The 27,839-nt window shown below is 53.5% G+C and overlaps 2 protein-coding genes across 16 annotated transcripts in view; one reads left to right on the top strand and one right to left on the bottom strand.

Annotated features, from left to right (window-relative positions):
- The first annotated feature begins 67 nt into the window (after positions 1 to 67).
- Positions 68 to 20,522, top strand: UNC13D (unc-13 homolog D). 7 transcript variants are annotated; one of them, XM_062591908.1, is made up of 33 exons: positions 68 to 301; positions 3,446 to 3,519; positions 6,211 to 6,243; positions 6,506 to 6,613; positions 7,055 to 7,114; positions 7,518 to 7,584; positions 7,675 to 7,852; positions 8,146 to 8,190; positions 8,686 to 8,754; positions 8,987 to 9,056; positions 9,427 to 9,531; positions 9,872 to 9,964; positions 10,309 to 10,412; positions 11,094 to 11,211; positions 11,846 to 11,970; positions 12,328 to 12,418; positions 12,745 to 12,801; positions 13,198 to 13,295; positions 13,668 to 13,719; positions 14,072 to 14,202; positions 14,701 to 14,821; positions 15,501 to 15,644; positions 15,846 to 15,944; positions 16,238 to 16,444; positions 16,829 to 16,897; positions 17,300 to 17,379; positions 17,702 to 17,807; positions 17,904 to 17,975; positions 18,139 to 18,222; positions 18,581 to 18,701; positions 19,413 to 19,536; positions 19,848 to 20,053; positions 20,143 to 20,522. In XM_062591908.1, the coding sequence occupies exons 3-33, from the start codon at positions 6,211 to 6,213 to the stop codon at positions 20,247 to 20,249; spliced, it is 3,144 nt and encodes a 1,047-aa protein (XP_062447892.1). In that variant the 5' UTR covers positions 68 to 301; positions 3,446 to 3,519; the 3' UTR covers positions 20,250 to 20,522. The 7 variants fall into 7 exon arrangements, with proteins under 7 accessions (XP_062447892.1, XP_062447893.1, XP_062447889.1 ...); XM_062591909.1 differs by lacking the exon at positions 68 to 301 and having other exon boundaries at positions 3,395 to 3,519; XM_062591905.1 differs by lacking the exons at positions 68 to 301; positions 3,446 to 3,519 and adding an exon at positions 4,945 to 5,229.
- A 1,784-nt stretch (positions 20,523 to 22,306) lies between these two features.
- UNK (unk zinc finger) overlaps positions 22,307 to 27,839 on the bottom strand; it is a 45,546-nt gene continuing 40,013 nt past the window's right edge. For 7 of the 9 annotated variants that reach the window (XM_062591923.1, XM_062591930.1, XM_062591931.1 and 4 more), the window contains one exon: positions 22,307 to 27,581. In XM_062591923.1, the coding sequence (XP_062447907.1) occupies positions 27,426 to 27,581 (156 nt within the window). In that variant the 3' untranslated portion in view covers positions 22,307 to 27,425. The remainder of the gene's footprint in view (positions 27,582 to 27,839) is intronic. The other 2 variants (XM_062591924.1, XM_062591925.1) reach the window with 2 other exon arrangements.

The following is a 27,839-nucleotide window of genomic DNA, read 5'->3' as shown; positions in this document are numbered from 1 at the left end:
GAGTCAGCTTGAAGAGCTGCCATCATGAGACTAAACTGGAAACTAGTATTTCAGCACCCTCCTTGCTCAAGGGCTGGCTGTTTGCTGCTGAGAGAGGCCACAGCGGGATGTGAAAAGCCCTGCATAATTGTAAGAGCAGGAGAGTGGAGTCATACCTGCTGTCAAGGGCTGCTGGATTTTGTACTTCAGGGTGCAAACGGACCCGGAAGGATCTCTGCGGTGTCCTCCCAGCTGCCTCTGAACCGGCGGGTGATTGATTTCCTTCCCAGTTGGATATTGTCTCTGGATACTGGAGCAAAAGGTACTAGCTTGTACTCCGCCGGTGGAATCTGTGGCGTGAGCTTGGCTCAGCAAATTCGGTGTTTCTAAATCTTTCCTTTACCCTGCTCGAATCGAGTCTTTCCCCTCTGAGTTTACGTAGTTTGTGCTGCAAGGGCTGGGCCCTGCCTTGGGTGCAGTCACTCTCCTTGCAGCACAGAGCAGCTGCAGTTATACCCAGTGTTTTGACTTGTCTGCCCGGCATCTGCGGATAGGGAAATCAGCACTGCAGTTTGCTCCTTTCTTCCAAGGTTTCTGATCTAGGTGGGTTCAAAGCCTGATTTTTTTCAGAGAAGCTTTAACATGCACATGGGAGAGGTGGCAGTAGGAAAAACCACGGAGGGACTGTTGTATTGAAGCTGGTCAGTGATTTTGCATATGTGCTCCAGCACTCCCAGACAGGCAGAAGGACGCTTGGCATGCATCCCACTGGCATGCCTGGTCTGGTACCGAGATGTCAGCCCAAAACTTTCCCATGTTCACAAGTATCTTCCTTGGTTTCTCTTGGGCTTGTGCATGTCCCGCTAGTCTGAACTCAGCACCACGAACCAGCAGATGAAACGGCCTCTAAATCTGTGTGTCCCTTCCTTGTTGCTGCAGCAAGAACAGCTGCTACCCTGGGCTCCGCTGGCGCAGTGAGAGGATGATAAATTGTGTGGCTGACATCAAATTCATCTCACTGGGAAAAGGAGGTGGAAAAAATATTTGCTACCTACATGTAACACAACAGTAATGGAGAAAATGCTTTAAAGCTGTCATGGAGCACGGCAAGCCAGATGAATAGCATCCAGGTTAATACATGAAGTTCATGTCCTCCTAAAGGAAGAGGTAACTGGAAGCCCATGAAATCTGCTTAGATACTTGAGCTGCTGCAGTATTTGAATGCCAGAGTGAGGGACTGAATCAAAAACCTCTTTGCTAACTCTTAAGACTTCTGCATTAGATCTTGCTATCAACCCCAGCGCTTCCACAGGGTTAAATCCTTCACAAAGCCCCAAGAACACTTTTGTGACATGCCCTGACCCAGACTTACAGGAAGAGCTTGATTTCTGGTATGCAGGCTATTCTGTACTATCTGTTCCTCCTATTAGACGTAGCCTTGGTATCAGAGGTGTTGGGTGCCGGTGCCCAGTTCTCTAAAGTTTCCCTTTGCAATCACTGTGAGCCCAGCCAAGCGCAGACTGCTACCCAGAAAGATTTGGTGTCTCCATCTGCCTTGTGTAGCCGTGCAGGGAGCCAGAGACTCGGCTTTTCAGCTGGGACAGTTTTCAGCCCACCCAACCCTGGGATCTGGCTCACATGCTGGTACTGGAGAGAGGGCAGGAACATGGGGCTGGAGAGGGCAGGACACTTGGTTCTCTCGCTTTTGGAAAACCATTCAGTTTGCATTCTCTAGGGAGCTGGAGCAGCTTGAAGCTCCAGAGCTTAGCGTCACAGCAGCATTTCCCCTTGAGGGGCTGGTGACAGCAAGGCCTGGTCTGTGCCCGACCACATAAAGCACTCCACGGTGCCCGGGTGCTGACTGTCTCGCAGGAAGCATGGCTGGAGTCATCCTCATGTGCACCCTCTGTGGAGCAGAGAGGTCCTGGTTGAAACCCGTGTTCCTGCCCAGGTTTTCCAGAGGAAATACAGGTTGCACAAATGCAGCTTTGCTGCCCCATGTGGACAGCCTGGAAGTCCTCTTTGCACTTCCCAGAAAGACAAGGTTTGCCTTTGCATCCTGCTGAACTATCCCATTTGCTGCAAAACAGACGTGTGGGTGGGGGGAGCAGTGTTCCCCCACCCTAAGTAGCACGGCTTTCCCCTAGGGCAGCACTCAGCCCCTTTAGAAGAACAGGACTGGGTTGAGGCAGGACAGAAATAACCTAAGTGCTCTGCAGTAGAGAAGGAAAGCAAATAACCAGCATCGATCCTGGGTGTGAAATGACTGGTCCCAGAACAAATGGGGTCTGTGAGTGCTGGGGGTTCGGCCGGCGGCTGGATCACCCGTGCGAGGGAGCGTCTCTGATCTCATTTTGAAACTGCCTTCCGCTCCGGTGCTCGGCGCTCATCTCCGCTGGGTTTTCGCGAGATGCCTTGCCAAACTGCGGCAGACACAGCCTGGTTTTGCATAGTCATTTGACCTGGCATTTAAAAGGAGAAGTGAGGGAGGGACATGTTGAAATCAATTTTTTGACTACTTGCCTGGTTGCAGCCCGGAGATCAAGATAAGGGTGAGGGCCAGCTGCAGCACCAGGATTATCAAGCCGAGAGGTAGGAACATAAACCGCTGTTCATGTTAGAGAGAGTCCTTTTGCACCAGGGTTTCCTTTAAAAGGAAGATAACCTTTAAAGGGTGCAATAATGCTTATTCTCTGGTGATCTGTTTTCTCTGGAGGCCCAATGGCAGCAAGTACAACCCCATGCATGAATCCGTTGAGGACTTAATTATACCGGGGGCAGCCTATAACCCTGGCCTCCTTATAACCCTTCCTCTGGAAGTCTCCTAACTTGGAGTTTCTGAGGTGTTTTGCAAGGTCCTTGCTAACTGTCTGTGGTTTGGGGCATGGAGTTTATTGGGATTATTTCCTCTAACCAGAAGTCTGTGCTACTTTTGGCAGCTGCTTTTAGGGCTTCTCTTGTTTCCAGGATGAGGAGTAATTCTGGGTTCAAACAGATGTAGATACATGATCTCGGTGATTTTTGCCACTGGTATTTTGGGGAGCAAGTGACTGCTGGTTAAAACCAAGGGGGATGGAGGATATTTGCTTCTATTGAAAAGCGATCACCAAATTACTCTCTCTCAGCACACGTACATAAAACTCCACGTGAGCCCTGCACAAAGACTTCAGGAGAGATGCAAACTGCCCCGTGACGGGATGGGGGGGGGTGGAAATCTGAAATACTTGTGTCCATCCTGCAGAGCTATGACTGTTTCCAGCCAGCATTGCAAAACCAGCGCCTAGAGATGCGCTTAACAGTTTGGAAACTTCTGGGGAAAGTATTTTTAACAGCACTTCATGCATCAAAGCTGATCTTTTCCTCTCTAAAGTGTGCAAAGCCACAGTGCAGCAACTGGCTTTTGGCTGGAGAATGACTGTCTGATGTTTAGCAATACTTCTTGTTGATACTGATTTTATTTCTTCAGCATTTCAAGGAAAAGGGAGGTGGATATGAGGATTAGCTAAACTCTTCCCAGTTGTTCTCTCTGCATCGGTTGAGGTAAGAGACGTTTCTTCAAGTCCTGTGACTATTTTACTGGGGAGAAACAGCGAAAGCCGAGAGCAGCTCGAGGGGGGTTAGCATGCCATGTCCACCTCCTGCCTTATCTGTGTGGTTGCTCTTTGCTGTGCCAGTTTTTGCATTTGCAATCCAAGCTAAAAGGAAAGGTGAAAGCAATTCTTCTTCTTTGCACTTTACACCGCTGCTTTCCTACGATGACGTTTTGCAGCGGAGCGTCACACTGCTGCCCCAGATCAATAAGCAGCATATGCAAGCATCAAAGGCAAGGGAAGTAGAGTAGAAATCCACTTCTCTGACCCGTCTCAGGCCACTCGCAAGGAGTGAGACACCTTTGAACTCTTTGCCTAAGGCAAATGCTTAGCTGAAAAGAGCCTCGAGCGCCTCTGGCAGCGCCGGGGCTGGCCACCCTCTCCGGGCACGAGGAGGGGAGGCGACTCCGCGGCTGAACCAGGAGAGGAAGTGACGCCAGGGCAGATCCACGGGCTCGCGTGCCGCCGCTCGCGGACAGCAGTTACAAAAGAGCTTCCCCGCGGCTCTTGCGCCGGGGCTGGGCCGCAGGGACGGCAGCGGCGGCTGGGCACCGCCGCGGGGGTGCACCGGAGGGCGGAAATTTCACACGCGGCTTTCCTCAAACCTCAGGCCATCGGCCTCTCGCTGAAACAAATCCTTCCGAGGACAGAACGGGCCGGCTGCCTCCCTGCCTCCTGCCGGGATCCTGCTGCCCGGATCCGCCGGCGGCGCAGGCATCGTCCCCTCGCAGCGCCGCGTGCCGTAGCTAAGGGGACGGCCGCGGCCGCGCGGTTTCAACGGTCGTGGTTTCCTGTTTGGATTAAAAAGAAATCCCTGATAGATTTCGGCAGCGGCGCTAAGCCGGTGCTGCGGCGCTCCTTCCCCCCCAACTCCGCGTTGAGCCTCTTAGCTAACGCCGAGCCGCGGCTGCTCCCAGCCGGGCGGCCGAGCGCGCCCGCGGGCCGGGAGCGCGGCAGCTCGGCTCGTCCCTTGGCGCTCTCCCGGGCCGCTGCTCGCGTCTGTCCCCTACGTCGGACGCTAGCGCGGGCGGCTTGCTGGGGCTCTCCGAGCGGAAGGCGCCGCTTTTGATGGGCAACTGCCTTGCAACTTGCAATCAGATAAACTGCTTACGAGAACGAAAGCTGCCATTAAACGCAAGCTTTTAACTCGGTTTCCTGCTGCTTCCCCCCCCCCGGTAGCTGCTTTGGGAAATGGGGCAACGCGCCCTGTCACAGGCCTGCGCAGGGGACGCGGCGTCCCGCCGTGTGCCTGCTCCTCCTCTCCCCTGGCCCCTTTTCCGGCTGGGTTTTGCTTCAGCCATTTCAGGATTAGTTTTGTGCGCTCGCTCCCACCCGCTCGCTCACAAGGTTTTGCCCGCATTGGATGCGAAACCTCCCCGTCCTGCCTGCACCCCCAGGCCCCCCGCGAGGGCAGGCCGCGGCGGCGGGGCGCCAGCGCCGGGCTGGGCCGCCCGCCCCGCTCTCGGAGGAGGCCGGGGCGCGCTTCCGCTTGCTAAAATGCCCGGGGCGCGATAAGGGCTGCGGTTTCCTCTGAGCAGGCGAACGCGGGGAAGGGGAGGCAGCGACAGCAGCTCCGCCGCCCCGGGCTGAGCTCTGCGCCGGCATGGACGCTGCCGGCGAGGCCCCCGCGGGGACCGGCCCCGGGGAGGAGAGCCCCGAGGTACGTGGCTTCCCCGTCCCGCTTCGCCCCCCGGCCGGCGCGTGGCCGGGCCCCGCGGGGTGAGCGCTCCCCGGCGCCCTGCGGCCCCGCGCCGGGAGGCCGGAGCGCTGCTGCCCGCGGCCTGCGCGGCGCGGCGGCCTCCCGGCGCGGCCTTCCCTCGCGGCAGGAGCCCGCGGCGCAGCCTTTGCCCTCCCCGAAGCGAGGGTGGTTTCTCCTCCTCCTCTCTCACACTTCCCGCTGCCAGGGAAGGGGCGACTTCCGAAGGCCTTTCCCTCGCCGCCCTGCTCCGCGCGGCTCCCTGGGCGGCAGGAAGGAGTCGGTCCCCGCGGCGGCCCGGGGAAGGCGCCGGGGCAGCGGGCCGGCCGGCCGCGGCCAGCGCTTCGCTCGCCGTCGGGACGAAGCGGGCCCGGCGCGCTGGGGAGCAGCCGTGCGCGAGGGTTAAACTCGCCGTGGGTGGAAGAGCTGAGTTTAGTCCAGATGGCCAGGGGATTAGGCCAGCCCTGGTTTTGCTATTAGCAAATGTTAATGTCCCAGCTCGCTCGCTCTCTGTTTTTTTTTTTTTTTTTTTTTTTCTTTTTTTTCCTGCTATTAGGAGGATCCTAAGGTCATTTGGGGGCCTGGGCTGCCCCCCCCCATAGATGCTTGTGTTTCCCTCCCCGGAGCCCATCACCTCCAGTCCCCACGGCTGAGCAGGGGCCGTGCGGGGCCTTGGCCCAAACGCCTTCTTTGCCGGCACCTTCCCCAAAACACCAGCGCCCGGCGGCCTCCTCGGCCCGCCGAGGTGACGGGGAGGACGTGGCTTGGGGGCTCCGTGCTGCCCTCACGTGTCCGCAGGGTTTCAAGTGGCCTTTAGGGACTGTGCACCCCGAAGGGCTGCGGGTGTTGGCACCCCCATCCCTCTGCCCTCCCCCAGTGTCCTCCGGAGATGGCCTTTACCACACCGGCAGACCCAAACATCTCTGGTTTTCTCGTTTCTCCTAGATGGATCTGTCCCACCGGTTCTCCAAACGAGAGGTATGAGCATGACCTGCTTTTCTTTGGGTAAAAAGGCTGCCAGCCCCCAGGGCTGAGCCCATGGTCCTCCTGGGAGGACAACTGCTGGTTGGGGAATGCGGCTCAGCACCTGGGGACCCAAAGAGGCTCCCCAAGGACATCTCTGTTGGGAGCTGGAGCAAATGAGCCCCGTTTGGTTGCCCCTGAGCAATGAAACGTCCCCCTGCACAGGCCGGCACCAGGAGAGGGGCCACGGGTCACCGGGGCTCCCCTCTTGCTGCAGCTTACCCTGCTCTACGAGGAGGTCCTCTACACCATCCGGTACCGCCTGGGCAAGCCCGAGCCCAACCACGTGGCTGATGCCGAGGAGCTCTACGCCTACGTGCAAAAGGTCAGTGCTATGTGCCAGCCGGAGCAAAAGCATCGCTGCAGCCCCTCAGAACCTGCCCTCATTCCCCTTATCCCTTGCATGTGTCCACCCTCGTGGCAAGAGGCTAGAGAGCACGCAGGGAGAAGGGACCAACAGGTCACCTTAAAAGATGTAGCAGCAATGTCTATGCAGAGGGCAGGGGGCAGCTTACGCCTGAGAAAGGCAGGCTTTTAGGAAGAAATATTTATCTTTGGCTCAGGATTGTTGGAAGAAGTCTTTCCTTTAAGAGCTTTCAGCTGTCGCCCAGCCTTTCTCCTGGGCTGTTTGCTCCTCTCCCACTGAGTGCTCCAGCTGGTTCCCACGGAGCAAGCGCCTTGCTTCCCAGCGCTGGGAAGTCCCTGGCTCTGCTCCAGCCACCATTAGTCAGGCAACATCCGTTAGCGGGCTTAATTTTTGTAACAGGCTTTCGGCATGGATCCGGAAGAGCACAGCATCATCATGCAACAGGTCAAGGAACTGGAGGTAGGAAGAAGGATGTGGTCTCCCAGGAGCACATGACCCAGGGCCAGCCCCACTCTATGGGGTGTCCCCACAAGGTCTCCTGGTCTGTGCACTGGGACTTTGGGGTATGGCAGCTCAGCAGCTGCTCCTCACTGTGGCACTTGCCCAGGAGCTGTTTGCTGGCCATACCCCACTGTGACAGCTGGCAGCCAACAACACAGTCCCACTCCTACCCTGTCCTTCCTCGCAGCATCGGTGGCAGCACTGCAGACTCTTGCTGCCCTGCTGCTGAGCCCTGTGGCTGCTTTCTGCCTCTCCAGGCTTTGCCTTCAGGCCTGATGTGCATCCAGCCTGCTGGGTGGAAGAGATCCCCCCCCCCCGCCCCATATCTGCTCCAAAATTACACAATTTTTCTTTCTTCCAGAGCCCAATTTTTTGTCTGAAAGCAACTGTGAAGGAAGCCAAAGGGATTTTGGGTAAAGACGTCAGTGGTAAGTGGAGATACGTGGGTGTTTTGGGCAGAAAAAGGACAGCTGCTGCTTGCTGTCACAACGGGATCTTTCACTTCTCTGCTGTTGCAGGGTTAAGTGACCCATACTGCCTGCTGGGAATTGAGTCCAAGAGCCAGGAACCAGCTCATCCAGAGAACAAGAAACGGCTAAAGGCTGTGGTCAAAGACCTCATCCCCGAAGACCAGATCCATCGGACCCAAGTCATAAACCAGACCCTCAGCCCAGTGTGGGATGAGACATTTATCCTGTAATCTGCCTTCCTGTCATCCCCTCTTTGCTGGTGGCTGCCACCTTACTTAGCAAGGGATCTCAGGATCTTTCCAAGGGATCTCATGTTGGGGTGGCAGTGAGGTACTGGGAATGCTGGAGGATTGCTGTGTTCTGCCTTAAGGCTTAGATGGTCACTAAAGAGATGGGGGAGCATCTCTCTGGGGGCCAGGTGGCAGCCACCTGCCTTTAATCTTTCTGCCTGCTTGCTCCCCATCTCTCCGACCCCAACAACTGCTGTTCAGGTAACAGTTTCCCGTTTGCACGTTGCAGGGAGTTTGAAGACGTGGAAACTGCCAGCTTCCACCTGGACATGTGGTGAGCAGCAGCATCTTTCTTCCTGGGCTGGCAGCCCCAACCCACATGCCAGACCTGAGAAGGGTCCTGCCTCATTGCAGAGAGTCCTGGGAGGGTCACCAAGGCATTCCTTGATCCTGCACCCTTTAAAAAGCCCTAGAAACTGGCTTGGGACCTGGTTCCCCATTGCTTTCTGCTGCAAGCAGTCACCAAGAGCAAAGCGTATGATGTGCCCACTATGAAGTGGAAAGAGCCCAGATTGCTTCTGTATGAGTAGGGTTTATTGTCCAAGCAACTGAAGATTAAATCTTGATTTTATTACTAGACAAGGGTGGCTCTTGGAAATAAGCAGTGTGTTTGGAGGTTCTGGATGGAAGATAGTTTTGGAGGGTGGTCTCAGCCCCACCACATTCATTCCACCTTCCCTTCTGCACTGTCTTTTCAGCACGAAATGTTTTGCAGTAGCCTGAATTTCCTCTTTACTTTTCCCATGGGTTTTTCTGTCTGCCCTTCCAGGGACTCAGACGTTGTGGAGTCTGTGCGGCACAAGCTGGGGGAGCTGACGGACCTCCATGGCCTCAAAAGGTGGGTGCTGCCGCAGCCCAGCAGCGCTGTACAGATGGCACTGCCAGGTGCAGAGAAGTGAGGGTTTAGAAACTGCCCATTTGCCTCCTTAATTTTACAAGTTGCTTTTGGAGATGTGGTAGAAGTCATGTATGTAGCCAGCAGGAGGTGAAGGGATGGGGATGTTCCCGCAAAATCACAGACACGAGGAAGAAACAGGAAACCTTTTCACCTCCTGATTTGTGCCTTATAGGATCTTTAAGGATGCTCGAAAAGATAAAGGCCAGGACGATTTCCTGGGGAATGTGGTTCTTCGCCTGAAGGTGAGAGCAGAGCGGGGTGCTGCTTGCGTGTTTGACATAACTTCTCCTCCGAGAGACTCCACAAATACTAATTAAGCCTCGTGGGGTCTGGGGAGGATCATAATCCTCCAGCGACACAGGGCTAATTCGGGCTCAGCGCTCTAATCAGCAGCTGAGCTACACATAGGTGCTGGGTCTCCCAACATGGTGGTTGGTGCCTGGCCAGCCAAAAGCCCTTTCTCAGAGGTTATGGTTTTTTTAAACTACATATAAAAGTTATCAAACAGAGCATCTTCCTGCCCTGTTAATGCACTGGAGACCTGTTCTCTGAAGGGGATCCTTCGTTTGGAAGGCAGCCCTGGTTTTTTACACCTCGTCTCTGTGGGTGCAGGACCTGCATTGCAGGGATGATCAGTGGCACCTGCTGGAGCCCCGAACAGAAACGTACCCCAACCGAGGACAATGTCACCTGCAGTTCCTGCTAACACACAAGAAGGTAGGAGGGGACAAGGGAAGGAGTCTCTTACCACTGGCTTAGCCGAATGAAGCGTCTCCTTCTGCTCATCCCCGGGTCCCTGTCTCAGGATCCCAGGTCCACGTCCCAGGCACCAAGAGGGTCCCACTCACTGGATACCACCTTGGCCCTGCTATTGAGTGCAGGGGCACATAGCCAACACATTCAACACTAGTGTGGAGACTTCTACCACCTGCTCTGCAGGCATACCTGCAGTACCTTGGTTACTGCTTTGGCTTCAGCAAGGGCTCTCTGGCCCTACCCTTAATGGGTTCTTGTGTTTCCACTCTCTGACTTCATCCTGAGTGCTGTCTCTTTTCAGAGGACCACCACGAGCAGCAGGACACAGCCAAGCTACAATGTCCATCGTCACCTTCTGCAGCAGCTGGTGTCCTATGAGATCCTGCAACATCAGGTACTGAGAAGGTTAATTGGCAAGGGGAGAGATAGTGGAGAAGCACTGGAAATGAAGGTTTAATTCCCTGCTCTTTAGCAGGTGGGCTGGGGTGAGGGCTTCCTTCAGAGCCCATTGAGTTTGACATTCTGCTGCAGGCACCACAAAGTGACAAGTTGTTTCCTGGGGAGGTGGATCATGGTGCATAGTCCATGGAGGTCTGTGGTGTGTGGTCATGCCCAACAGCCCTCACAGCAGCCTGTTCCTGCAGTGGTCCTGCAAATGCACCTAGCCACTGTGCCAGTCCTCTGCTCCTCGCTTGTTCTGGGGCATATCACCCTCACTTTGCATCCTCTTTCCTGCAGTCTGGCAGCACTGCCTGGGATGGGGAGCTGAGCAAACATGCCATCACTGTGCTCTACCTGCATGCCACACAGAAGGATCTGTCTGACTTCCACCAGGTCATGGCGTGAGTACCTTGCATCCCAGGGAGCTGTGCCAGTGAGCAACGACATAGCAGTAAGGGGGGAGTTCACAGGTCCTGGCGTCTTTACCTTGATGCTGTTTGACCTTGGACAAGTCCTTAGTTTCCCACTTGAAAGATTGCCCTAATAATGTCTCCTTGTGTCTCAAGGGCATTGTGGACCTCCCTGGCAGTCAGTGGTATGCTTTGAGATCTCCCCAACAAGACTGTCAATGCTGGACGTGGCCAGGTCAGCTGGCCCTGGCTGTTTCTCCAGCATCATTGAGCTCTTTTTCTTCTTCCCTCATGTGTAGCTCACTCTTGCCTTGTGCCTCTCTGCAAGCAGATTTGCCCACACTGTACACCTTCTGGGCCCAGTCTATCCTGTGAAGTTTAGATTAGCATTACTGGTATTAAGCCCAGGGCTGTGAGCAGCAGCAGGAGACCTAGGTCCTGCCACAATCACAGCCATAGCTGTGGGCAGAGGAGCATAGATGTGGGTGAGGGAGCCCCATTCCGGTGTCTGTGGTCACTCCCTCATCGCTCATGATTGCTGTGTTACCGAACTGAGCTCTGAAATCGAGGTTTGTGCGTGCGGGAGCAGTCGGGCCAAGAGGGTCTTCTTCCAGCTGCCAGAGACGGCCCCAGTGCTGCGGTACTCACCTCAGCCTCTCTTCGGCACTGCAGGCAGTGGCTGGCTTACAGCAAGCTCTACCAGAACCTCGAGTTCAACAGCAACTGCCTGCTCCACCAGATCACCAGCATCGAGTACCAGTGGGTACAGGAGCGCCTGAGACCAGAGCAGGTGAGAGGAGGCACCAGACGGGACAGAGATTGGGGCAGCCCAGGGGAAATGTGCCCCAGGCACCAGAGCCAGGGCTTCTCCTCCCAGCTCCTCTTGGGGCGAATGCCAGTTGCCACCAGCGCAGCCAAGTTGGTGCGGTTTCCCTCCCTGTGCTCCAGAAAGGACAAGAGATAGTGGGGTATAGGAATGCCCTGAGAGCCTGGAGACCCCAGTGGTGGGCCAGGGTGGCCAGGAGGTATTTCTGGGGAGGAACCAGCAGCAGGGTCCACAGACAATGCACATGTCAGGTAGCCCTTTCTACCCAAAACTGATCCCTCTCTGTGCAGAGAGGCCCTCACCCTTTACTTTGCCACTCCTCCCCTCCAATTCTTGCTCTCCAATCCCTGCCCAGTTTCCCAGGGCCTCCCAGCACTCTGCTGCGACTCTGAATTTTTCCTGTATAGGCTGTGAAGTTTAAGCAGAAAGATCAATTCAGCCCCCTTCAGGGAGAAGTTACCTAGGGCATCAAGAGGTTTTCATGTTTCTAGAGCAGGCTAGAAATGAGTCTGAGACAGGCTCCCTCTGCCTCAGTGCCATGTACCTTCTGGCATCTCCAGCCAGCAATGGCAGCATGAGTTTCCTTCCTTCTCCCCAGAGAGCAGAGCTGGCTGAGTCCTTCCAGTCCTTGCTGACTTACGGGATCTCTGTCATCCGGAGGTACCGCATCGTTTTCCCCCTCTCTGTCCCAAGGTCCACGGAGAGGCTCCAGTCCTTACTCAGGTGAGTCAACTGCTGCGTTCATCAGCCAGTGTCAGCTGCACTTGGGGTCATGATACTTGGCCTGCTGAGATGGACAAGCTTGGTAATCCTTCCAACTCCTGCCACCTGTCCTTGGGGAGAAAGGGGGTGTTGAAGTTTGAGCAAAAACCCGTGAGAGCCCTTTCTGCCCCATTCCAGGCTGCTGGCCCCATAACGGCTGTGCAACATGTACATCCCTCCATCTGTGGTCTGGCTTCTAGTCCTAGGCTCCCCACGGGGGATTTTCTCAGGAGGAGAAGGTCTGTTTGCATAGGGTCTCCTGGGTGGTTGTTTTTGAAGGGTTTGTGCTGGATTTCACCAGTGGTTCTCACCTTGCAGAGTCCTGGTCCAGATGTGCAAAATGAAAGCCTTCCGAGAGTTGTGCACACTCAGCTCTGACCTCCTTGAAATGGTCTCTGAGGCTCTCAAGGTACCAGGAGCAGGAGGGTATCTCCCATCGCAGTCCCAGGGAGCTGGGGCCCTGTGGCTGTTCCCTTCCATCCTTCCCCTCTCCAATGCCCATACCTAAACCTTTCCTCCTCCAAAGGCTGCCAAACATATGGACTACCATTGGGGTAAAAATACCAGCTTCTCTTCTTCTTCAGCTCAACTTGGAAAGTGCCACATGGGTCTGGGCCCCACAGTTCTCACCAGGCCACACTGGTTCTTACCCATACCTAGAGGACAGGGAGAGCGAATCGGGTAACAGAGTTGATTTTGTTCCTCCACCTTCACACCAAGTCTCCTCTCTTGCAGTCAGGAACTACAGAGTGGTTTCACATGAAGAAGCAGCACCTGAAGCCTATGATGAAGGTCAGGTCCCATTTCTGCCTTTCTGAGATTACAAGAAGCAATTTGCTGAGCTTCGGGTGGCAGGCCCAAGGGATGGGATGATGCGGATGAGATGAGGCTTTTGCAGTTTTCTGATACACTCTAGATATTTAGCTTTCCAGCCTACTATGAGCTGTGTTACCTGCACATGCTAAGGTACACTGAAGCTTAAAACCTTGGTGTGATACTCACCCAACAGGAAGGAGCTGGTCCCCAGCACAACTACACAAGCATGAGGCAACAGTGGATGTTTACTGACAACTTCCTAGTGGTCCTAAAGCTAGATTGCTACCTCACAAGCAAAAAAATTAACTGAATGGAGCCTAGGTCACCTCACAGCCACTGCATATCAAAAATAAGCTTTTCTTTCCTTTGCAGAGCATGGAGGAGAATGGCAAAGCCCTAGCCAAGCTCCTTCTGGAGGTGATAGGAGATCTCCAACAGTGCAACAAAATCTGGAATAAATTCTTCATCAGGTAGGTTTTGGAGGTGGACTTCTCCTTGTCCACTTCCCTTGGGGTCAAGAGCCACAGGACACTGACACTTCATTCATCCTCTCAGGCTCCACAATTAATGCCCGTAAAAGGAAATCTAGAGGAATAAACCCAAGCTATGAGACCCAGGAGACAGGAAATCTCCTCCTGGGGTCTCAGGAAGGAACAGATATTAACTAGCTAATGACTTCTTCATCTTCCAGTGGTCCCTCTTAGAAGATCTCCTAGAGCTGTGATACTGCTTCTGTGCTGTGCTTGCTCTTACAGCAAGGATATGAGCTGGGGAAGGATTGCTGGGCTGCATTTGCTGCCTAGGGTATGGCAGACTCCTGACTCCCTGTTTCTCTCTTGCAGCACCTTGAAACTGAATATCTTCTGCATTGCCTACCTGGAGCTGGAGAGCCTGGTGAGCAAACCTGGGCTGCTCTGCAGTCATGAGACTAAAAATTAAAGCCAGGCTGAGATTTTTAGCACTGTCTCAGGCTTGTCTTTCTGCAACTGACTGTTGCAAGAGCAAGCCAGGGAAGTTCTCAGTCTTTCCCTGCATGCCCATTAAGTGATTGTAATATGTTTGTCCCTCTGCTTGACCCACTGAATTTCCTGAAATGCCAGCCAAAAGGAAGGGGAGTCCCTGGAGCTGACCCCTCATCTCATGTCCCCTGAGCTCCCAGAACAGTCTAAGGCTTACTGGTCTGACTCTCGCTAACACCTCTCCTGCCATGAGATACCCCCCCCCTTTTCCCTTTCATCATTGCTAGGTTGCAAAGCATGTACAAGAGCAGCTGAGTGAGATCGACAGCAGTATGTCCAAGCCCACGGCCGAGAGCCTTTTCCAGCTCTACATGAGCCTGCAGGAGCTCTATCAGATGAAGGACTTCCTCCCAAGGAGGTACCAACCCGTTCAGGCTGAGCCCTGATAAACGCTGGAGAGGGAGGAGATGTTTGAGGGTAGGAATGAATTGGCTGTTTAGCTCTCCTGGAAGCAGGATGCTCTTTAAATTGGACCAGCTTGTTGATCTCCATGTGGAGTTAATTCAGAGAAGCTCCAGGCCCTTCACATTCACCTCTGTCTGGATTAATTTTGTAACTGTCACTAGTTACAAGGGCAGAGAGACCAGACTGTTGGATGTCTGTCTTCTGACACATCATCAGAAGGGTTTCAGGCTTGTCAGAGGCAGAGGTGGAGTCTTCTCCTTAGCATGTTCCTCATGGGGCTCTTTTTACAGGTTTGTGTTCTCGGGAACTGTTACTGGGAGGGACTGTGCCAAGGGTTCAGCGGAGGCTTTCTCCTCCTTGGGGCAGGGTCTCACATCTAAGAGAAAGGAGGGTTTGTAGCCCTGTTCTGTTGTACAGTTAGAGAAGCCAGGTTGGTGCTTTTATCCCCCAGGGACAGACCCTTGGCTCTCAGTGACTTCCACCAGTGGTTCAAAGAAGCTGTGCCCCAGTGGCTGCAGAAAGCCTACACAATTGCGCTGGAGAGGACACAGAGAGCTGTCCAGATGGACCAGGTAACATGGGGAGGAGAACGCCTCCTTTGAGCCTCCCAGGGACTTGACATCTCCCTCCACACGCTCCCATCTGGCCTTCTGGGAGTCTTTTGCTCCCTGGCTATTTATGGTCCTCACTTCTCTCTTTGGCCTTTGCTAGCTCAAGCCTTGCAGCCTTGAGTTCACCAGAGCAGTTGCCTCTTGCTGCCCAGGAGCAGACTGGCTCCTGTTCCAAGTGCATAGTGAATGACTTGCTCATCTCATTTGTCCCCAGGGCACTGGCGTCCCCATGCCTCTTCCCTCACTGCTCTCTGGCAGCTTGTGCAGAGCAAGTTGATGAGCTTGCAGTTAGTGCAATGCTGCAAATGCCACCATCACATTTGACATTTGGAAAGAGAGGAGAGAGAAATGCAGCCATGGGGCTGGAGGCTCCTCACTCTGCTCTTTGGTACAGTTCAACCATGTTGAATAGAAATAGGGGACGATAACCAGAGTGGGGATCTCCAACTGCTCCAGCCTGCCCTCTGCGCACTACTTCTCCATCCTTGTCTCCTCTGCTCCCCAAAGTGGCCAGGATGACCATGGAGACAGCATATAGGATCAGAGCCAGGAAGATCTTAAAATAAAGGAGTAGCTCTCCCTCCCAAAATGGCTTCTTCCCAGATGAACTAAGCCACATTTGCTCTCTTTGCCCACCCAGCTGGTGCCCTTTGGGGAGCTCAACAAGCACAGCACATCTACCGTCGACCTGTCCACCTGCTATGCCCAGATAGTGAAGACCTGGCAGCAGCTGAACTGGCCAGACCCAGAGGAAGCCTTCATGATCATGGTGAAGCTCGTGGAGGTTTGTACACCTGGACCTCATGAGCAGAAGTTGTGCTTGCAGGCACCAGTGGCAGGAGTTTCCCCTTGCTCTTGGAGACAAGTCTCGGTGTAGAGTACTAGTGTCCTGCCCTGCTGGGACAAGCCAGTGCCGATCCCCTGGCTCCAAGGTGATCTCTTTGCTATCTGTTCTCCTGCTCAATCCTGCTGCTTTACTCTCCAGGACATGTGCAAAATTGCCCTGATGTACTGCCAGCTGATCAAGGCAAGGGCTGAAGAGCTGTCGCTGCGTGAGCAGAATGAGGGCGATGCAGCCAACAGGGTTGGTATCAGGGCTGGGCCCATGACTCAGGGGCAGCACAACCAGGCAGAGGAGATGAGCTCAGAGCACCCAGCCAGGAGACCCACCATCCCTGGTCTGGCTTTCATGGGGTTGAGTGGGCATGGAGCAAGGTCAGAAGGTCTGCCTCAGTTTCCCTTCACATCTACAGTCTTGGAAAATCAGGAGGGAAATCACATAAGCAGAGGGAATGGGATGGGCGTTGATTGAGCCGGCAAGGTATGCACAGTGGGGGCTTGTGCTGGGACGCTCTGAAGCAGACCCTTCTCCCTCAGCTCTGCATCGTGGTGAACAATATCAAGCAGCTGCGGCTGCTGATCCTGAAGCTGCCATCACAGCTGGACTGGCCTCATCTGGAGCAGCGCATGGGGACTGTCATCAACCCAGAGCAGATCCAGCACACACTGCACAACCAGCTAGATAGCACCATCTCCTGCCTTGATCACGAGATCAGGGATGTGGTGAAAGCTCTAGCTGCGAAGGTAACCGCCCACCACTGTCCCCCCTTGCCCCTCACCTGGCCCAAACCAGAGAGGTTTAAGTCAAGCTGGCCTGGAGCCCACAGAGCCCAGGGCATCTTCTGCCTGCTGGGATGGATCTGGGGTCCTATGAGATGGAGCTGATGTAAAGGAAGATTGAGGAGGAAAACAAATCCTTAGTTAAGGACAACTCCTACAAGGAGGCTCAAGGAAGAACTTTCGCTTGGGAAGGAGGAGGCAGGACATGTGCTGGAAGGTGCCACGGGTTTTTTGCGGGGAGGCAGTGCCCTGAGTGCCCACCAGACCCTGGCACAGGGAGGCTGGTAGCATACTGTTGCGGAATGAAGGCAAAACCAAAGTGTCTCAGTTGAGTTTCCTCTCTGGCAGCTGGAAGAGGGCATTGCCAGACACATCCAGGAGCTCTCAGCCTCCCAGGACACCCAAGAGCCTGAGGATGTAAGTACTTGGACCCTCCTGGCCGCACTCCTTTTGCAGCTCGCCTGTGGCCGCGGGGCTGCCTAGACACCATGCTGAGGGGCTGCAGGCAGCCACAAACAATACTTAACCTGCTTGGGGAAGGCCCTTGGCACCCTTCGCTGCCTTCCTCTGCCCCACAGCCCATTCCTGGGACCCAGGGGACACACACCATGGGGTCCAGACTCCCAAATGCTTTGTTAGACACCCATACTGGCAACCAGGATTAGACCCAAGTGCAGCTTGCCCGTGCCCTTGCTGCAGGAGCCCATCCCTGCCCTGCTGGCTCTAGCCAGCTGTCAGTTCTCTGCCCCACTCCCAGTTAAGTCTTGCCAGATACAGCCCATTGGTACCCTCCCTGACATGCTTTTCCTCTCACTGCAGTCCATCATGCCACTGATGAAGTTTCTGGAGTCAGAGCTGCAGTATCTCAATGAACATCTGGTCCAGGAGAACTTTAAAAGGTGACAGGGGCAGAGGCCGGAGATGCACCGTGGCAGGGGCCAGCAGCACCGCAGTGCCCTGTCTGCTGCAGGGAGGGAAGAGCTGGCCCTGCCTAAGCAAGCGGGGCCTGAAACCTGCCTTCGCTGGCCGGAGCGTCCCATGGGGCTCAGGGATATCCTTGCCTTCAGGCTGGCTGGCAAGATGAGCCAGTTCCCTCTGGCCGTGAAAGCAGCTCTGGGTTTTCCTTGGGACTTCGCTAAGCCTCTCACACCCTGGCTGAGAACCGAGACCCCTATAATCCCCTACCCAATGCTAACAGCCCTTCTTCTTCACCCGGCACAGCCTCCTCACCCTCCTCTGGCATCACACCTTGGACGTGCTGTCGGCAGCTGCCCAGCAGCAGGTCACCTCGGCCAAGCGCTACAAGAAGCTGCACTGTGCCCTGAAGGTATCAGGGAGGGCTGGCTGCCGGGAGCCCTGGCACGTGGAGCAGGGCTGCCTAGGACATATTTCAGGTGCCATCTAACAACATCATTTTCCACAGAGCCTGGAGCTCTGTTTTTATGCCGAAGGCTGTGGACTGCCACTGGAGACCCTCCACACTGCAGCCTTCCTGGTAAGGCCCTGCGGAGGGGTGGTGCGCAGGAGGCTCTGACTGTCTCTGTGTCTTCTGGGACTGCGGGACAGCCTCGGTTGTGCCAGGGACAGAAGCAAGACAGCTCCCTGGCTGCGAGCCTGTCTGCGCACGTGACCATCGTACCTCGTCCTCTTCCTCCCAGTCGCTGGAGACCCACCTGGCCCTCTGCTCTGCCACCAGTCGCAAACTCATCCAGAAATACTTCAGCAACAGGATCCAGCAGCAGGTCAGAGCTGCCCACAAGCCCTTTCCTTTGCTCTGCCCCGGCCAGGCTCCCTTCCTCACGCACACATGAGGCTACACGATGCAACCCTTCTAGTCAAACCACCTGGTTTCTCCATCATTATTGGCTCCCCCAGCTCCAGGTGCTCTTGGGAGCAGTTTTGCCCTGGCAGTGGGCAGGTTTGGAGGGGTTTAGCCAGCCAGCTGATGGGGAGGAAATTGCTCCCTCAGGCCAGAGGGCCCCTCTTGCCTCCCAATGCCTGATAACATGTCTTCTCAGCCCTTGCCAGACCCAGGACATCCCTTTTCTGAGTGTGCAAGAGCCAAAACACAGCACCCTTATTTTGTGCTGTCTCGCTCAGCTGGACACCAGCTCGGAGAAGTACGGGGCCGTGACGATTAAAGTGCTCTACCGCCCTTCAGAGCAGAAGCTCCACGTGGAGGTCCTCAACGCCGTCAACCTCATCCCCCTGGACTCCAACGGTGAGTGAGCGTCGGGTGGGGAAACCCTTCACTGCGCTAGCACCGCTTGGAGTAATGAGAGCCTGTCCTCACTTGCTCTTGCACTCTGTGAGGCTGATTTAGGGGAGGAAAGGGGTTATTTTACCAGTCTGGGCTTGCTGGAGATCGCTTGTGATCTGCCAGGCAGGGCGCAGGCAGCACAGGGTATGCTGTCCGCTCTGCCCACATCTCACCACCTTCAGTTCGCAGCAATCCTGCCTGCAGCTGCAAGAGCATGCAGCGAGGGCAGCCGGCTCTTCCTGCCACACAAACCCTGTCTCAGACACAATATCCTAGAACAAGAAAGATGCCAGGGGACAAGGGACCATCTCGGGGGGCAGCTGTCATTCAGTGAGGCCTCCAGGAGAGGTCGCTGCTCTTTCAGTGCCCATGGCTGCTCAACCACGGCAGCTCCCAAGGCCGCTGGGCCACGCGTGGGCTGGCTTGGAGCTGCTCCAGCACCATCCCATGGGCTGCGAGGTGGCTGTGATGGCGGTCTGGACTCTGCTTAATGGAAACAAATCCCCCCCAAATCAGGATCTTGCTGAGACATGTGGCAACATACCTAAGGCAGATGATGCTCCTGCTCTACTTCAGGCTGGCTAAGGGTCCAGGCGCCTCTGGCACCCTTGCGAAAGGCCATGCAGTGGTCCCTAACGTGACATGCGGGGTCTCACGGTTGCACCCCACCAGGCTCTAGCGACCCCTTCGTCCAGCTCACGCTGGAGCCGCGGCACGAGTTCCCCGAGGTGGTGGCCAGGAGCACACAGTGCAAGAGGAACGAGCTGCACCCTCTCTTCGACGAAGCCTTCGACTTGTATGTAGGGGCCAGCCAACCCCCACCGCCCTCACCACCACCACCACCACCACCACCACGTGCCCTGCCCTGGCCGGGGGGGGGGGGGAGTGGAGACATGTGCCCAAAGCAGGGGTGGAGAGGGGCTGATGTCCAGCTGCCCGGACGCCTGGGCCCTGCACGCTGGGATGGGGCTGCGCTGGGTTCACGGTGCTTTGAGCTGACTGAGGGCAATGTGCGGCAGCCGGAGAAGCCCTGCCCGTGCCCGCGGGAAGACGGTAAGGGAATATGGGGTGGGTGGGAAGTGACGGCTTCCGTCCCCGCCGCTGCAGCCTGGTGCCCCCGGAGAAATGCCGGCAGGACGGGGCCTGCCTGCTGCTGACCGTGTTCGACTACGACACGCTGGGCGCCAACGACCTGGAGGGAGAGGCCTTCTTCCCGCTGAGCCGCGTGCCGGGGCTCGGCGCCGACGAGGACCAGCTCGACGGGGGCCGGGTGCCCCAGACGCGCCTGCCGCTCACCCACCCCCGGCCCGGCGGTAGGTTGGGGGGCGGCGCGGGGAGGGCAGGGCAGGGCAGGGGGCCGCCGGCAGCTCCCCCCGCCCCGACCGCCCGCTCTCTCCCGCAGGCGACGAGATCCTCCGGCTGCTGGAGTCGCGCAAGGGGGACAAGGAGGCGCAGGCCTTCGTCAAGCTCCGCAAGCAGCGAGCCAAGCAGTCCAAGGAGGCGGCGTGAGCCTGGCCTGCCGGGGCTGGGGATGGGACCCGGGAGCTCTTGGTCCCGCTCCGGGCGGGCACGTGGCGTTTTGGGCTGGGGGAGGGGGGGTTTCTCTGGTGGGGTCCCGTGGCGTGCCGCAGTGGGCTGGCACCATGCCATGCAAGACAGTCGGGGTAGTGATGGTGGCCAACGTGCCTCTCTTTCTTTTTTATTTTATTTTATTTTTCATCCCCTTCCTTAGTGGACGTGCCTTTTTTTTTTTTTTTTTTTTTTTTTTAATTAAAAGCAAGCAACCTGAGGCGCTGGGTGAGTCTGTGCTTTGGGCAATGGCCTCGCGCCGGGTGCTGCGTCGGCCTGCGAAAAGCCGTGGGGCAGCAAGGCGAGAGCCCCGGGAGTCTTGCTGTTGTTGTTGTTTCCTGCCCAGTGTGAGGCTCACAGTGCTGGTTTGAGCTGTGGGGCCTGTGCCCTTCGGGGGGGGCTTCCTCAGGGCTGGCATCACCCCACCGGGCGGGCATCTGCGAACAGCCTCCAGCCGAGGCACCAGCGCAGATGTGTCCTGGCTGTAACAGCAGCATTTCCCAGCGAGCAGGTGGCTGCTGAGTCTCCTCTGGTTATCAAGCTGGTTTGAGCTGCAATTATTATTAATTAGCAATCAGAGCATTGACTCTCCTCTTCCCTCTCCCCCACCCGTCCCGCTTCCCCTCAACCCTTTCCATCAAATTCCGGTTGAGCGCTCAACGGGGCAAAAGCTCCTCCGCTGGCGAGGTGACCCGGCCGGGCTCAACCCAACGCCCAGCTGGTGGGATTAAGCCTCCTCTTGCTCACAGGGAAGCCATTTTCCTGCTGAATTCCCTGGTTTCTGCCCCGCTGGGGACTGCAGTTCTGCAGAGCCAGGCAGCAAGCAAGACGCTGCCACCAGCAGCTGGAGCGGGATGCGGCGAAGGAGCCCTGCTTTGTGGCAGGGACATCCTTGCCCAGGGTCGCCCTGCCGAGCACCCTTGGGTGCAGGGCTTGCACCTCGCAAGCGGGTCCCTCCTCTGCCGTGGGTTGGCACCTGCCGTGAGGACCCTGGCTGGGCTTTGCCACCTGGGACTGGGACAATTTGGGTCGAGCAAATGGGCCTCACGCTTCACAGCAAGAATTAGCTGTAAGGACTTACTGGCTTTGAATGTGGTTTAGCTTGATTTTAGCTGTGCGTGTAAAAAAAAAAAAAAATCTTAAAGAAACTGTTGTACTGCTCTGCTCACCTGAGTATTGCAACCCATCAAAACTAACGAGGGTAAAAGCACATTATAACTGATCCTCCCAAACACAAGCCTGAGGAGACTGAAACCCCCATCGCTGTCCTCCTCCTGGCAAAGTGCTCAGGATACCAACAGCTTGTGCTAACACCACAGGGGAATTAATGGACTGGGGCAGGCACTTGTGCCTACTGATTTGATTACATTACTATTAATCTTTAATAGAAATTGGGTGATTTGGAATGCTGGTTTAATTGCACTAATGACAACTGGTTGATGCAGCTTTAAAGCATTCATTTGACTGAAAAAATAAATGCTACTTTGGGGATGCTTATATGAAGTGTGGCCTTCCAGTTGCCAATACATGACGTTACGCACGTAACAGTGTGAACATTCATCCCTCCTGGCTGCCTGGGCACCCGGCATTAGGCAGAGCTCACTTTTGAGCCAGCCTTGCTTTTGCAGAAGACAGAGCCAAATTTCTCTGCTCAGCCTAAGAATTCGGGTGCTAAAATGCACTGAAGGGCTCTGGGGGGTCTGTCATCTCCGAAGGGGTCTCCAACACAGCCAACTCCACCCGCAGGACCGTGTGTGGTTGGACTGTAAGGACTACGGGCAACCCCCTCCAAAGGGCTTGTTGCACAAGGGAGCGCGGGAACAAGTTTTTACGTGGTGTCACGGAAGGGAGCGAGACAGCCTGGCCACGGACGCGGACTTGAAAGCGGGTCTTAGCCGATGTTACAGCACAGCCCTCCTTCTCCCCCTCCCCGCCCAGCCACAAAAGAAGGGGCCATGGCTGCACAGACACCCCGGGCACGCACGCACACACACTGCTTTATTTTTGTTTTCTTTTTCTTAGCAAAAAAATAAAAATTTATTGTCCTCTAAAAAAAAAAAAATCCATCCTGCCCTTGGAAATTGTGACACAGATTGAGTTCTTTTCAGCCCCACATGCAAATTCACTCTGCCAAGAAAAGAGTCTAAACCAGGTTTCCGACAGCCAAAACACATATTTACAGAATACGAGAGAGAAAGAGCGCGCGAGAACGACAGCTGAAATCACAGTTCTATACATGGAATCAACAACACATTTTACACACCACTGATTACCATTCTGCCAACTTCTACACGGACTAGGGGCGCTTCTGCCCGGTGTCCTTGCTGCTGGGGAAAGCAGGGAAGACACTAGGCAAGACTTGCCCCCAGAAATACTGCAGTGTGTAGTAGTATTTTCTTAACGTATACTGTATTTATTTTGTTTTAACATTGGAAGCTACAGAGTGGGGAAGCCCCAGAAATCTCTCCAACGCAGTCACTAGTCTGCATGAATACTTCACTGTTAAAATACTTTGTTTTTTTCATCAGTAACATCAATTTTTTTTCTGTTGGCTATCACTCCAAGGATTATCGTAATTCTGGAGGAAAACACTGGTAATATTCTTCCTTCTCAGATAGGGAAAAAGGAGGAAAAAGGCAATACGGAGGCTGGTGGAACAGCAACAAATACGCCGTGTTCCCCCGCAGCGTCCACGGCTTCCGCGCGCGGTAAGGAACTCTGCATCGTCTCGGCCGTACAAGCTCTGCTAGTGGCTCAGGTTCAGCTTCAGCGATGTACGGCAGTAAAAAACCCCCAGCGTGGGAACGGCGGCGGCGCCCCCCGCCACGGCGCGCTCCGGCTCCGACACCGTCCCCCCCGGTCCCTCCAGCGCCACGCGCATCGCCGCCGCAGCTGGAGGTGACCTAAAAGCGCTCCTGGTACCCCAAGGGGATGCAGACGGCAAACATACCTAAATTCTTCCCTGGCTCTTCTCCCCAGCGATATCCCTGCTCTTTGAGACCTAGCTACCGAGGGCCTCATTGCCTCAAGCCACCTCTGCTTTTATGTTTTGTTTTTCCATAGTAAGAGTTTATTGACCTGTACAAATACTGTGTTTTCACAACGCAATTAAGACTCCCTTCTCCCAAATCTCAGCATCCTCCAAGCTGCGTGATTAGGCATAGAGGTCAGCACTTGCAAAGCTCCCAAACTCTGGGGAGGAAACACGTCCTCGCGGAGGACGGCGCAGGAACGCAGGGAGCCCAGAGGCGCTGGGTTCGCTCAAACGGCTCCTGAGGCAAAACTTAGATTTGAAACGTGACTTGGCCAAAAAAGAAAAAGTCCCCCTAGTCCTGGTGTAAACCTCACGTCCTGTGAAAGGGAGTTTCCTGCTTCAGAAGGAAGCTTGACAGTACAGTAAAGAGGATGCATACCTTAGCACCAGATTTATTTTAGCCACCCCCTTTTTATCCCCCCCCTCCAAGCTGCCCAGACTCCCGCGCCTCGGAGGCAGCGCTGCGCTCGCTCTTAGCCCTTCCTGCCCGGGCAGGCAGCAGCAACTGCCGGAGGGGGGCAGAACTTCTCTTTTCCCCCGGCTCTCATCTCACTCGAGTAAGAAATTCTGTCACGTAAGTGGCCCCCAAAAGATTCACAAAAGATGTGAAGATCAAGTTCTCTTTTCTATCTGATGTCTAAGAAAAAAAATTCACATTTCAGACACTTTTTTTTAAGCAGCAAACAAAAATTCATAGAAACCTATTTTTAAGAAGCGTTTCTTAAAGAACCAGAGGAAAGAAACAGTCTACAGGTTTGTGGGTTTGTGCAAAGAGTGCTGGCTACCTCGGGGTGGAGGCAAGGGAAGGGCACGCGCCAGCCCCCGGCTGCTGCCAATTCCTCGGGACTGTTCTGCCAGGATTGTGGAGCGACAAAGGACAGTTAAAAGTTAAGGGCCACAACGAGGGAAGTTTTGAATTCTTTGGTCCTTCAGTCTAAGCTTTAAAACAGAGCTGGTCAGTTTTTTTTAAACAAAAAGGGGAAGGAAAAAAAAATGAGGGAAAAAAAAAAAAAAAAAAAGGCTTTCTTTGTACCTCCCTGGCTAAGCAATGCGCCCCCATGGAAACTGGAGAATAATATTTGTTCCCCCTTATGACCCTCTAGAGCTGCATCACTCCTGAAAGTCACGCTGAGACAGAGTGACAGATCAGTGGACAAGCTTCATCCCGGGAGAGCAAGGGACAAGGTGAAGAAGCCCCACAGGAATCGGATGGAAACCTGCAGCCAGGCGCTAGGCAGTTCTGGCAAAAAGGGTTATCCAAAGACAGAGAGGCAGGAGAGCAGACAAACCAAAAAAAAAAAAAAAAACAGAAAAAAAACACCAAAAAACAAGTGTTACAAAGCAATAGCCAAACAGGCTGATGAGCTCTAGTTCTTATAAATATTATAGACCTGATTCAAGAGTTTATTTCCTATGATTTAAGTTAGTTACAAAGATGTTTTAGTAAATTTTATCTTCATTGGGTTTTTTTTTTCCTCCTCTCCCCTTTTTTTTCTTTTTTTTTTTTCTTCCTTGTTTTGTTTCTAAAAAAGAAATGTTCACATATTTTAATAAAAGGTCTTTCCTTAAGATCAGACCAAGGCAGATGTGCTGCCGCATGGCACAGACATTCAAAGGCTATAACCAAACAACATAGCCACAATAATCACCCAACAGTGTCTCTCCATTAAAAAAAAAAAAAATTAGAAAAACTGATGCTAGTTACAATAAAATACACATGGGGAAAAAAAAGCGTTTTTACCAAAAAACCCAAAAACAAGTTAATGGGAAAAACATAAAAAAGAACTACACAGAGCTGCACTTAAGAGATCATCTGGGAATGCATATAACCCCTTCCATGCAAAGGAAAGGTAGAATTATGGAAGCAAATCTAATTATGTCTTTGCATTAAATACGAAGCTTTCTGAAAGACTCTGGTAACAGTTCCTTTGTTCCTACAACAACAGCGGGCAGCTGGAGGTTCCAGTGCTTTTCCAGGTCAGGGAAGGGTAGCACAGGCAGCATCCTGTGCAAAATAACATTTAGTCACTTGAGTGGCCATTTGGTTGAGATCCCAGCAGGTTACTGCAATCCATCTGATGTAAAGAGCCAATGGACGTGCTGGTGAAGAAAATCACAGGAAAGCTCAGTTATTAGACAGGTCTAAGCTGGTGCCGTTTGTTTTCCCTGGAGAGGAACTGCACTGGACAAGGTGTGGCTGGTACAGGACTAGTCTGAGGGATTCCCTCCTTCTTTGCCTTTCTGAAATGACCTAAGGTAGAAATTTGTTGTGGACAAGTAAGAAGAGGATCCTAGCGAGCAGAAAGTCCTTTGAGCTCCTCTGCAAGGGGTGTTGTGGACAGAGGCCGAGAACACACTCAGCAGGTCAGAGATAGTGGGGTGGTGGAAAGCCCCACGCTTGAGAAAGGAGTTAGGCATAGGAAGAAAGAGAAGACAGAGGGCTGGAGGACCCTGCAACGTTTCTCTTGCACCATGGAAAAGGATGACCATTTCTTCGGCTTGGAGCCACTTCTTTCCTCTCTGCTGTGATGAGTCAGCAGACAGCACTGGAAGTCAGTGTCTAGTCCTCTAGAACAGAGAGCCAGACTACCACCAACTCACCAGCACCTGGACAGACTGGCTGGTGAGGCTGATGAGTTACAGATTTTTAATGAGTATTTGAAATTAAAGTCCTTGTGCTTTCTAGTTCTCTCTTCTCAGAAACCAAGTAACACACGAAACACTGCCACAGCACATGATTGGACTAACTACCTTTAAGATTTCTCCACCACTAACACTTATGTATATAAAGAAGAATAGTGGCTGTGTTTCTAAGTCAAAAGTGTTAATATGCATCATGTTTTATGCCAAAGTGATGTGATCAGCAGCTGAGGTCAGGAAGAACCATCTCCACTGAGGAGCACTACAAGGCAAGGAATTTACACTCTCCTCCAGTTCCAAGCAAGAATAGGTTTATCAGCAGTTTGTTCCATGCTGGGTATTTCTCTGTCACTGCTGGCATACACTCTCACTAGCATGAGGTCTTCAGGAGCCTGTAAGTCCACCAGCCATCCTTAAGGTGTCGTCATCAAGTCTGTTCAACTAAAGCATCTTCAGACTACCTGGAACTGTTTCATGCGTTTCTGCAGTGACTATGAAATGGGTCCCTGTGGCTAAAAGAAAACTATAATCTGGTCTGAAGCAGTGAAAAGTCTCTAGACAGCCACCAGATATGAGGCCACTGGAAAGAATGAACTTGTGCATCCATATTCCTTTCATAAATGGCTTTAGTTGACACAAGGGCAATACTTCTAAGGCTGCTCAAACCTGGAACATCCCAGCTTTTATCAGTAATGAACACATGTCACTGATTGGTTGGGCCTGGTTCGCTCTAGGTCCAATATATTTTTTTCTCTTTTCTTGTTTTCATACAAATATACAAAGTGTGTGTAAAAAGAAAAAACAAGCTTTTAAAAAGTGAACTTTGCTGTTTAAATGACAGACAAAGCTCCTGCACATTCAGAGATTGGCAATGTGAGCCCCACCAGGCAGGGACCCAGTGGGGCTTCCATCAGAGAGGACAGCTTTAACCAAGCTGGGTCAGTGAAAGAGCAAGGAGACTGAAGACACGAACAAGTCATTTCAATCCACCTCATTCCTCCCTGTGATCTCAACTCTTCCTCTGGAAAGCACATGGAAGCCCCTCTTGCCCACTTAAAATCCTTCTGGAAATAGTCAAAAATTTGTTATTATCTAAATAGAAAAGAGGAGAAACACAGACTCTTTACAAACGGCCCTTTGATCTGTATTAAAAACAGCTCTCAAAGTTCCTCAAGAGTTAGAATTAGTGGGGCACGGGTGAGGGGCAGTTTAGATGCGGGTTGTAAAATATTAAAAAGTGCTCTGCAACTAATTTGTTTTGTGTGTGTATGTGCGTGTGTGTGTGCGCATATATACATACACAAACATGCACATACACACACTCATATATACATATATATATATACACATACATATATATATGTACACATACATATATATGTACGTATGTATAAAGTTAAAAAGTTCTATACGATATGATTAGACCAAGCGTCCTTGGAAGGTCACGACTGCAGAGAATGGGGCCTGTTGGGATGGCAGATGGGGCACTCTCCCTCCTCGGCGCACGTTTCACACAGCACAGCATGTTGGCACGGTAACACCACCCGGTTCTCCTCCTGACACTTAAGGCATTTCACTGACTGCATCTGAAATACCGCCTGCAAGAAAGGGAGACAAGGCAAAACATAAGCAAAGTCACAAAACAAAAGGTTTCTGTCCTGTACTACCGTTTGGGGAACAGGAAAGAGGCTGCAGGGGAAAGACTTGCAGCTGTCTGTCCATTTTATTTCTATACACAAACCCACACATGTGTGCACACACATTTTGATATGATATATATAAAATACATATAAAAAGGGAGTCTGCTATCTGTAGCAGCAGAGGCAACAAGGCCCTACCCTGTGATCCCCAGCACT

This window comes from Rhea pennata, chromosome 19 (genome assembly GCF_028389875.1).
Source record: "Rhea pennata isolate bPtePen1 chromosome 19, bPtePen1.pri, whole genome shotgun sequence".
Lineage (NCBI taxonomy): Eukaryota > Metazoa > Chordata > Aves > Rheiformes > Rheidae > Rhea > Rhea pennata.
Note: the sequence above shows the minus strand (reverse complement) of the source record. Positions and strands in the feature narration are given on the sequence as shown.